At 53.0% G+C, this 10,808-nt stretch overlaps 1 protein-coding gene and 1 pseudogene across 2 annotated transcripts; one reads left to right on the top strand and one right to left on the bottom strand.

Moving 5' to 3' along the window:
• Window positions 1–2,446: 2,446 nt before the first annotated feature.
• Window positions 2,447–8,066, top strand: FZD7 (frizzled class receptor 7). Of its 2 annotated transcripts, XM_036422351.2 has the most exons (2): window positions 2,447–4,326; window positions 7,398–8,066. In XM_036422351.2, exons 1-2 carry the CDS (start codon window positions 2,602–2,604, stop codon window positions 7,404–7,406), a joined length of 1,734 nt encoding a protein of 577 aa, XP_036278244.1. In that variant the 5' UTR covers window positions 2,447–2,601; the 3' UTR covers window positions 7,407–8,066. The 2 variants fall into 2 exon arrangements, with proteins under 2 accessions (XP_036278244.1, XP_045431306.1); XM_045575350.1 differs by lacking the exon at window positions 7,398–8,066 and having other exon boundaries at window positions 2,447–6,414.
• A 1,353-nt stretch (window positions 8,067–9,419) lies between these two features.
• On the bottom strand, window positions 9,420–10,236 carry LOC118709213 (annotated as a pseudogene).
• Between the last annotated feature and the right edge of the window lie 572 nt (window positions 10,237–10,808).

Raw genomic sequence — 10,808 nt, 5'->3', positions numbered from 1 at the left:
AAAAAAGAGGAGCCCTTAAAAAAATACAAGGAAGGAATGAAACATTTTAGAAGCAAATGTCATTAACTCGTGAAGCAGAAACCCTCAAGTAAATTAAAAATACCGTCGTGGATGTGAGGGGGAGGCGGATGCTTTGGAAGAAAATGATGAGGATTCCTGTTGAGGGTCCAATGGGAAAAATGGGAGCGTCCGATGCCTTACGTGGGCCCAGGTGACTCAGCCCTCCAGACCCATGAACGGGAGTGAGAAGTCACAAAGACCTGTGTGAAAATAAAGAAAATCAAAAAAACACCGAGGAAGCCAAAGTCTCCCGTGAAAGGAAACGAACCCAATGAATTGTCTTAGGTTTCAGGATCCGTTTTCCCGTTGCTGGAGAAGAGGCTCCCCGGGGGCAGCAGAGGCAACAACTTCTGCAATCACAAAGCCGGATCAGAAAGCCCTCGGGGCCAGCGCCAGGAGGAAGGGCTCCACAGGAGTCACGTTTTTTAAGTACAGGATTGCTCTGTGACTGCGTGTGCGTGTGCAAGTGTGTGTGTGACCCAGAGAGGCAGGTCTTTCCTTTCCCAACATGTCACTCTCCTGCGTGGAAATCCCTGATCTTCCTGGGGAGGCGCCGGGACCCCCGCCCGCGGTAACTTCTGGCCTCGCCGGGAGTGACCCGAGAGCGCGCGCTGGCGTCCAGAGCCTGCAGCGGGAAGAAGATTTGACAGAACAAAAGGACGCTTGCCCATCAGGAAGAAGAAAAAAAAAGAAAGAAAGAAAGAAAAGAAAAAAAAAATGCTACCCGAGAACTAACAGGACCTCTCTTTGTGCTTTTGAAAACGCTTTCCTTAGCAAATGCCCCGTTTTTCTAACACGCATTGAAACTTTTCTTCCCAGATTCCAAACAGAGGATCCGAGGATTGCTTCTGGCCACTGAGATGGGGTCCCAAATGGCCACACTCCCGAAGTCCTAGGGAAAACAGGGCCATTGAAACGGTCAGCGTGTTCCTAGGCACTCGGTCTCGGGGTACTTGCATAACCATGCACCTCCAATGCTTAGCTTTCTTACAACCTCACCACAGCGACGCCAGGTCCCTGCGCTCCGGGCCGCGCGCGGGCGGGGTGGTCTGGGGCCGGGGGTCCCCGGCTCCGCCGCTCTCAGAGGAGGGGTCTGCCCTTCCTCCTCTCGGCTCCCTTTTCTCCTCGATGCGGCCCCTCCTCCTTTTTTTTACAACCCAGAGTTAGCGGGGGAGAGGGGATGTGGCCTCACGTGGTGTGTTGGGGTTTGGGAAGAGAAAAGCGATCTGCGAGGTGCACCCCCTTGCACCCCTTAACCAAACCCTACTTGCAGGACCCGGCTGCCTAAAAGTCCGGAGAAAACCAGCATCTTCAGACCTAGAACGGCTACCCGGACTCTCTTTCTGCTCAGGCTTTATTCTCCGTTTCTCCCCGCAAAAGTCTCTCCCGATGCGCCATTCAGGGATGTGTTCGTGCACCCAGAGAAGAGGAACACATCTTTCCAGCAAACGCCCTTTCTGGTGCGTGTAACCCCCCAACACCCGAGCGAATTCGGGGGTAAAAGTTTTTAACTTTTCTCTCCCACTCCCCCACCCCCCACCCCTCCCCGCAGGAATCCGCCCAGAGCAGTGCCGGCGCCGCCTCTCGGGTTCCCTCGCCAGCCCCCTTCCGACTTCCGCCCAATCCGAGGGCGGCCGCGCAGGAAACAAAGGCTCCCATTGGGCAGCCCCGGCCTCGAGGGCCCGCCCCCGCAGTGGTTTGTGAATGGGGGGAGGGGAGGGGGCGGGGCGACCCTGGACCCGGCGAGCCCGGCGCTTCTTCTGGCGAGCGGCGCGGCACCGGCGTTACTCTGCGCTCCCAGCGGGCGGCGGCGGCGGCGGGCGCGGGGCGCCAGGATCACGGGCCGGGGCTGCTCAGGGCTGGGGAGAGGCCGGGCCCAGGCCGCGCGGGCACCGGGACCTCGCAGCTTCGGACTCCGTGTAGCTGGATTTCGGAAGAGAACTCCCTGAGCCCTGGGTTCCAAGGCGCCGATTGGGCTCAGAGCGAGAATCGGCCGATCTGGCTGAAACTTGGGGCTGAAGAAAGAGCGGGGAGTTGAAAAGAAGGCGAAGGAGGAGGAGGAGGCGGAGGCGGCGGCGAGCGGAGCCTCGAGGCGAGGAGGCGGAGCAGCCCCGCCGCCGCGGCGGCCTTGGCTCGCGGGCGGCGGCGCCGGGTCCTCGCCGCCGGGGGCCGGGCTTGGGGCGGGGGGCGCGCGCCGCGGTGCGCCGGGATTCCAGAGACTTGGGCAAACTTTCCAGGGGAGTAACCGGAGACGCTTGTTGCTCCTCGCCACAGAGGGAGCCGCACCGTTACGTCGCGGCAGGAGGAGAAGCCTAAGAGTTTGGTCCCTCGGCGGCGGCGGCGGCGGCGGCGGCGGGACTGCCAGGCGGAGGTGGCCGCGGCGCCCCCGGCTCCGCGCCGCCCACGGCCCGGCCCCCGCCTCGGCGCCGGGAGGACTCTCATGCGCCGGGCGCGGCGGCGCCTCCCCGGATCCGAGCCTCCCTCGGCGGCGGCCTCGTCGCGATCCTCCGGCTGAGAGCGCCGCTGCCCCCACGGCCGGCGATGCGGGGCGCCGGCGCGGCCACCCCGCGCTCCCCCGCGGGCTTCGGCGCCCTGGTGCTCGCGCTGCTGGGCGCGCTGTCCGCGGGCGCCGGGGCGCAGCCGTACCACGGCGAGAAGGGCATCTCGGTGCCGGACCACGGCTTCTGCCAGCTCATCTCCATCCCGCTGTGCACGGACATCGCGTACAACCAGACCATCCTGCCCAACCTGCTGGGCCACACCAACCAGGAGGACGCGGGCCTCGAGGTGCACCAGTTCTACCCGCTGGTGAAGGTGCAGTGCTCGCCGGAGCTGCGCTTCTTCCTGTGCTCCATGTACGCGCCCGTGTGCACCGTGCTGGACAAGGCCATCCCGCCCTGCCGCTCCCTGTGCGAGCGCGCGCGCCAGGGCTGCGAGGCGCTCATGAACAAGTTCGGCTTCCAGTGGCCCGAGCGGCTGCGCTGCGAGAACTTCCCGGTGCACGGCGCGGGCGAGATCTGCGTGGGCCAGAACACGTCCGACGGCTCGGGGGGCCCGGGCGGCGGCGGCGCCACCGCCTACCCCACCGCGCCCGCCTACCTGCCCGACCTGCCCTTCACCGCGCCGGCCCCCGGGGCGGCCGACAGCCGGGGCAGGGCCTCCTTCCCCTTCTCGTGCCCGCGGCAGCTCAAGGTGCCCCCGTACCTGGGTTACCGCTTCCTGGGCGAGCGCGACTGCGGCGCCCCGTGCGAGCCGGGCCGCGCCAACGGCCTCATGTACTTCAAGGAGGAGGAGCGGCGCTTCGCGCGCCTCTGGGTGGGCGTGTGGTCCGTGCTGTGCTGCGCCTCCACGCTCTTCACGGTGCTCACCTACCTGGTGGACATGCGGCGCTTCAGCTACCCGGAGCGGCCCATCATCTTCCTGTCGGGCTGCTACTTCATGGTGGCCGTGGCGCACGTGGCCGGCTTCCTGCTGGAGGACCGCGCCGTGTGCGTGGAGCGCTTCTCCGAGGACGGCTACCGCACGGTGGCGCAGGGCACCAAGAAGGAGGGCTGCACCATCCTCTTCATGGTGCTCTACTTCTTCGGCATGGCCAGCTCCATCTGGTGGGTCATCCTGTCGCTCACCTGGTTCCTGGCGGCCGGCATGAAGTGGGGCCACGAGGCCATCGAGGCCAACTCGCAGTACTTCCACCTGGCGGCGTGGGCCGTGCCGGCCGTGAAGACCATCACCATCCTGGCCATGGGCCAGGTGGACGGCGACCTGCTCAGCGGCGTGTGCTACGTGGGCCTGTCCAGCGTGGACGCGCTGCGCGGCTTCGTGCTGGCGCCGCTCTTCGTCTACCTCTTCATCGGCACGTCCTTCCTGCTGGCCGGCTTCGTGTCGCTCTTCCGCATCCGCACCATCATGAAGCACGACGGCACCAAGACGGAGAAGCTGGAGAAGCTCATGGTGCGCATCGGCGTGTTCTCCGTGCTGTACACCGTGCCGGCCACCATCGTGCTGGCCTGCTACTTCTACGAGCAGGCCTTCCGCGAGCACTGGGAGCGCACCTGGCTCCTGCAGACCTGCAAGAGCTACGCCGTGCCCTGCCCGCCGGGCCACTTCCCGCCCATGAGCCCCGACTTCACCGTCTTCATGATCAAGTACCTGATGACCATGATCGTGGGCATCACCACCGGCTTCTGGATCTGGTCGGGCAAAACCCTGCAGTCGTGGCGCCGCTTCTACCACAGACTCAGCCACAGCAGCAAGGGGGAGACTGCGGTATGAGCCCCTCCCCCCCTTCTCTCCCTCCCCCCCACACTCCTTAATAGAGGGAAGGAACTTGGGGGGGCTGCTTCCTGTAGCCCCCTCCCCCTCCTAGGAGAAGTGACCTGGAAGGGAAAAAGGTGGATGTGGATGTGGGACGAGGTGTGGGAAGGAGGCCTGAGCGGGAAGACGGTTTGGGTGGAAGGACTTCTGGCAAAGACTTGCAGGATGATGATGGTGATGATGATTCTGATAACGATGGGGCTTCTCACGTGTGCGGTACGGACGCCCTGGGCCTATGCAGAAGAGCGAGACCAGCAGACAAATGCTCAGTTCCTCCCAGCTCCGGCTGTCCTGGGGCCTGGCCTCGCTCCCTCCCTCCCTCCCTCCCGGGAGGCCCTGGTGAAAGGTACAGCTCGGTCTGCTGCGGCCGCTTTGTTGGAAAAGGGTGGACTCCCTGCGGTGCCCTTGTCAAGCGGTGGTCAAACCATAATCTCTTTTCACTGGGGCCAAACTGGAGCCCAGATGGGTTAATTAACAGGGTCAGGCATTACAGTCGGCAGCCTCTCCTGCCCAGCCCCCTCCCGCCTGTTGCTTTTTCCCCCTCTCACTCCTTTAAAGTTTTATGAAATAAGCATTTGGATATCCTAATGTGATTCCTCGAATCCTAATGTGAGGATGCAAAAGAAATGAAGATAGTCTTCGGAGATGGTGCAAAGGAGTAGGAGGTATTTTTGCTTTTTTTTTTTTTTCCTATGGAATGCAGGAGGAAGAGAGAAGGGTGTTTTATTTTGTTTAATGCCATGCAAAGAAGTGTTGACTTGTTGCTTTTCAAAACAGGAGTGCATTTCCCCCCTTGTCTTTGTTGTAAGAGACAAAGGAGGGAACAAAAGTGTCTCTCTGGAAGGGCATAACTGTGAAGACAGCCAATCTTACAGGCGAGGTCGTGCAAACCTGAGGCTTCTCTCTGGAGGTTAACTTGGTGGAGATAAACATTCCTTTTTAAGGAAAGGTGAAAGGCAGTGTGGTTCCATACCCCCACTGGGTCAGAGATCCTGACTTGGCTAAAGGAAATGCAAGGGGTTTGTTGATTGTTTTACATCCATTTTATTCAGAACACATGATCCAATGACATGGGCTCTGTGAAAATGGGAAGGGAAATCCCTCCCTTCATTTTTTTTCTTCTTCCTATAAACCTGCCTTTAGGTTTTCTTTCTAGTCTTTTTTTCTCCAACTTGAACCCTCCTGGGTAAAAGGAAGAGCATAATGTCTTCAGCCTCCATAGTGCAGGCAAGCTGGACTTGAAAAGTAAAGAAAAATGTTTGTCCTGTTTTCATAGCCCCATAAATCCATTTAGAACACATCTTGTGTATGCTGATCCTGTCTTTGTCTGGCTGGGTGGGGAGGTGACCTGCAGAGATGATGGTAAATGAAGAGGACAGTTCGAATCCTGGGCCCCCTTCCTAAAGAAAGTCATTAAAAGAAGGTAAACTTCAAAGTCATTCTGGAGTCCTTTGAAATGTGCTGGATGACTTAAATGTATTAATCTTAAATCATGGACTTTTTTTTCCTTTCTATAATGGAACTCTGTTCCTTTTGCCTAATGGTCTAAAGCTGAGCAGAGGATCATGGGAGCTAACCTTTACTCCACCTTTGACACCACCCTCCGGTCTTGCAACACTGTCCCATTTCTCAAAAACAGTTTTAAAATGCTGTTTTAAACAGTTTTTAAATCATAGGGGGGTACGGTCAGGAATACAAGTTACTTTCTATAATGTTCAGCCGAATTGGAGCTGCTTTTTATATTAAAGTTATTGACCGTGGGTTTCTTAAACCTCCAAAACTGTCTCATTTGTCAGATTTTTAAAATTCCCACCATGCAGTTCTTTGGCATCTTCTGTGTTGTATCTCTTGCATGTGAAATTTGTAAGATAGAGACAAGTGCGGTATGTATATTTTGTAAATCTCCCATTTTTGTAAGAAAAATATATATTGTATTTATACATTTTTACTTTGGATTTTTTGTTTTGTTTTGCCTTTAAAAGTCTACAAGGAAGCCCCACTTTATCACATGTACAGATCACAAAATAAATTTTTTTTAAATACCAAGTGAATGTTTATTTAGTTTACAGTGCCTATATATATTGGTAAGCCAAAAAAAAATTAAGCTTTAGTGGTGTGGAAACAAGGTGTAGAGGGACACATTGGATGGGTCTCTCCAAGAGGAAGAGAGGGTCTACAGGGAATCCACAAAAAAGTATACACACCTTGAATAATTATTAATTCCAAGATGGGTTAAATCTGAAAAGAAAGAAACATCCATTGGGCTATCATCAGCTATTAAAGTCTGCATACATCCTTTTATGGAGGCCTCTTTTTCATAGTATTTTTTTAAAAAGGTGTAATGAATGCCTTAACTGTCTCTTAATTTTTCTTTCTTTTTTTTCTGTTGTTACTGCTTCCTGCCTCTCTCCACACCACCCACCACACACTCCCTTAAGCCTGTTCACATCCTGCTCTGGATAACTGACTGACCGTACAGAATAAGCATCGCTTCTAAAGAGCTGCTCTCTGATCCATGCTTTTACTTCCCTTCAGAGGAGAAGTCCGGATTCCAAAGAGAACTAGGTCTGCTTTTCTAGGGAAGAATTCAGAGAGGTGTGTGTGTGCGTGTGTGTTTAAACTGATTAGTGTTCGCCGGGACCGGTTTGGCTCAATGGATAGAGCGTCGGCTTGGGGACTGAAGGGCCCCGGGTTCGATTCTGGTCCAGGGCATGTATTGTACCTTGGTTGCGGGCATATCCCCAGAAGGGGGTGTGCAAGAGGCAGCTGATCGATGACTCTCATTGATGTTTCTGACTTTCTATCTCTCTCCCTTCCTCTTTGTACAAAAATCAATAAAATATATTTAAAAATAAAATAAAATAAGAAATAAACTGATTAGTGCTCTGTATCATCCTGATGAACCTTATCTGAATTGTTAATATCTAAGTCCCTTGGGTCCCCGTGGCTGGGAAAGGCCAGATAATAGCAAGGGCCTGGCCTATGGAGCATTCCTCGGCTGTGAGCTTCCTGCTGCCTTCCAGGTCCCCTGAGCCAGAGGGGAGGTGACTCCCCGAGGTGGCCGTGACTCAGCAGCTCTGGCAGGAGCAGGCTGCAGGCCTCACCCCAGGGAGAGCCTCCGAAGACACCGAAGCTGTTCTTCCCTCTCGTCCCAGAAGCCGACTTTGGAATCAGATTAGACTGAGAAGCCTTCGCCATCAAACAGTCCCTCGGGGAAATGATAAAGGCATTCTAAATACTTCCAATTCCGAGCCTGCTAGCTTTTTTGTTGTTGGTTTGGGTTTTTTCCCCCACCTGCCTCTCTTCTTTAATTCAGGTGCTGTTTCCTGGCCTTTCACAGTACAGCTGCCTCACTCTCGGGTGGCCCTGGAGACCCAGCAGTAGCCTGATTGCTGCTGTTTTCCTTCCCTTCTTCGGCCCGAAGGTTCTGCACTTCTGAAGCCCCACAGAAACAGTTCTGTTTTTGTTTTAATTAGCAGGCTCGCACACATGGCTGGTGTGCTTCACAAATACACAGGGTGCAAGCCAGCGACAGACGGCCCGCCCCGGGAGGAGGAGGAAGTCACCGGCCGCACTCCGCAGCCCGCGGCTCTGATCCTCCCGGGCCTGAGCCTCGCAGTGGGGGTGAGGTCAGCCTCACCTGGGAAGATCTGGGCATCCGGGAAGGCAAAAAATAGCCACTTCCAGGCTCTTAAGGCTTATCCAGTTTTTGTCCATAAAATGACGCCTTCTGGGTTAAAGCATGCCCTTTCCAGCACCACACCAATAGGGCCTGTGAAGGATGTTTGCTTTCAGGGTGGGTGGGAGGCTCCCAACAGGGTCTTTGCTCACAAATGAACTGCTACAGGCACTTGGGCCCTTGCTGGGGAGGGCGGCCTGGCCGCTCCTGGAAATGTGTCCCCTCCTCTCCCAGCACCGCCCGGGCCTCCGGGCTCTGGGAGAGGGAAGAGAGAGGGAACAGCCTCGGTCTTTAGTGAGGGAACAAAGGCTGCGAATGAATAAATTACTACCTGCTTTTTTGTAAGCAGAGATGAAAGTGCTCCGTTTAATTCCTCTCACGTTGTGGTTGTCCTTATGTAGTTCCTTTTTTCCTTCTAAGTAATTTTTATTTTTGAAGTAACTTTACTATTTGAGTCTATTCATGTGGGGAAAAATGTGAAGAAAAATATAAAGAAAATTAAAATTATCCAGGATACCCCCAAAATACAATAACAAATGATTATTTTTTTCTAGCCTTTGTGTGTGTGTGTGTGTGCATTTATAAACACATCAGCCATGTGTGTGAGCCTGCTAATTAGAATTTTGAAACAAAATTAGTACTCTAAGATGCTTACATATGGTTTTGGTTTTTTTTCTTTTCATTTTATAGTGTAGAGCAACCAATTCTTTAGGACATGAATGAAATAGTATATAAAAACATGATCTTCAGTTGGCTGCTTCACAATCTAATTAGAGCGAAACCATCATTTATCTCCAATTTTTGGGTATTCCGTTTGTTTTGAATAGTCGCTATTAAAACTAACACTATATTAAACATCCTGCTTTATATATAGTTCTGTGTGCACATTTTTTAATTTTTTAAAGATAAGAGGAATACAGTCACCTTCATAGCAAAGTGTAAGCACTTTTTAGCCTTTTAATACATTTCACCAAACTGCTCTCCAGAGAGATTGTACCGATTTACAGTGACACCAATAGCTGGAGTTCCGTTTTGTCTTCATATTCCTTGGTGACATAGGACATTGGATGTCACCCTCACCCTTTATTGTCATGAATTTAATGAGGGAAGAGGGATGGTGTGTTCTTGTCTTTTTTCTAAGGTGGTGGAATTTTTCCAGAGGTTGCCTGGATGTTGGCTTTCCCTCTGTTTTTGAAGCAGTTCCTGCCTTTCAGAAGCATCATCCACACCGGCCTGGTATGGTCTGACCACCAGCTCTTCCTTAGCGGCCAAGGGCATGAGAGCTTCTCCGCATTCCTAATTGAGCAGGGATTTCCAAATGACTAGAATGAGAAAGTCTCCTTATCTCCTGGGCAGCCATGCTATTTTAATGTAATAGCACAGAGAAATGGGCCTTATCCTTCAGGTCAGGGATGGTTTCTGACCATTCCGTGGACCCTCTCTGAGGTAGGGCAGCGAGGAGTAAATTTTATTGGCATCTTTTTTTTTCAGGGCCTTAAATCCTGGTCCCCTGAAACCACTTCTGATCCTTCCAGCAATGTTGCCATGGCGATACTTGCTCCGCAAAGTCCAGCCTTTTTAGCAGGAAACACCTCTGGAACTGCAGTCATGTTGATGACATCCGCCCCCCCCCCCGCCCCAGGTGGGACACATGGAGCTTTCTGTCCGTGAACTATAACGAGTCCTTCAGTCGTGAGCATTGTCCCTCTTGAGTGGCACCTGTGTCCTAGCTTCTTAGCCATCTCTGAGAGGGAGGACCTCTGGCAGAGCGGCTCAGCCTCTGGGGGAGGGCACACTCCTCTGGCACAGGAGCAACTCCCATCACAGGAGTCGGAGGCCATCATGGTGGTCCTGGGATAAACTGGTCAATAACATTGCCGGGCTGATGGCTCTTCCCTCAAGGAACTGCAAGCTGTGGGCACTGCGACACGAACCCAGCCTCCTCCTTCAGAGCCCAGATGGCTTCTGAAGGCATGGTGGTACGCTGCCTCCCATACCTTGCAAAGAGGACGTAATCAACATTCTCTATCTTCCCCAAAATTAAGGCATCAGAAGGCTCACCAAAGCACACATTCCTCAGTTCTTCCTTCTAAGATTTCTGGATCATCCAGGCCTGTTGCACCAATTATTCAAATCTTCAAGCTGGGGGGCGGGGGGGGGGGCGGGGGGCGGGCTGCACACATGGGGCAGAGAAGCAAGAGTGGAATTGCGCATGCAGCCTGTGGTTGATTCTTACCTAAGACTTTAGAAGCTCAGGGATTTTTTAAAGGAGGTGCATCTAAGCAGAAAATATGTGAGGGAGAGTGTTTGTGAAAGGGCACGTGTAAAGGTTAAGAAAAATATTGGCAGGAGTTTGGTGTTAATCCCTAGATAAGGAGCAGAAACTCTTGTGAAAATTTTCTGCAGTTTATAAAATAAAATTAGTCTACAAAAGAACCACATGCAACACCTAATCTTTTAAAGTAGGTATGTCAGCAATCTTGGCAAGAATAAATGTCCTGTTGATAGCATTTTACTGCTAGAGGAAAAGTAAAAAAAAAAAAAAAAAAATTTAATGTGCTTGTAGAAAATAGTGATATTAGAGATTCTCTGAGTAGAACTATAGAAGTGTAACAGCTGTAGATTTAAACCCTGTAATTATACCAGGAAATTCTCTTCCAACTCTCCCATCTTTAATTTCACTGAAAAGGCAGGTGGCTATTTATAGACGGTATATTTTTACATATGCATATGTGGATGGTGAATACCAGTCTCC

The sequence above is a fragment of the Pipistrellus kuhlii genome, unplaced genomic scaffold, assembly GCF_014108245.1.
Source record: "Pipistrellus kuhlii isolate mPipKuh1 unplaced genomic scaffold, mPipKuh1.p scaffold_m20_p_7, whole genome shotgun sequence".
In the NCBI taxonomy this organism is placed as follows: Eukaryota; Metazoa; Chordata; class Mammalia; order Chiroptera; family Vespertilionidae; genus Pipistrellus; species Pipistrellus kuhlii.
Note: the sequence above shows the minus strand (reverse complement) of the source record. Positions and strands in the feature narration are given on the sequence as shown.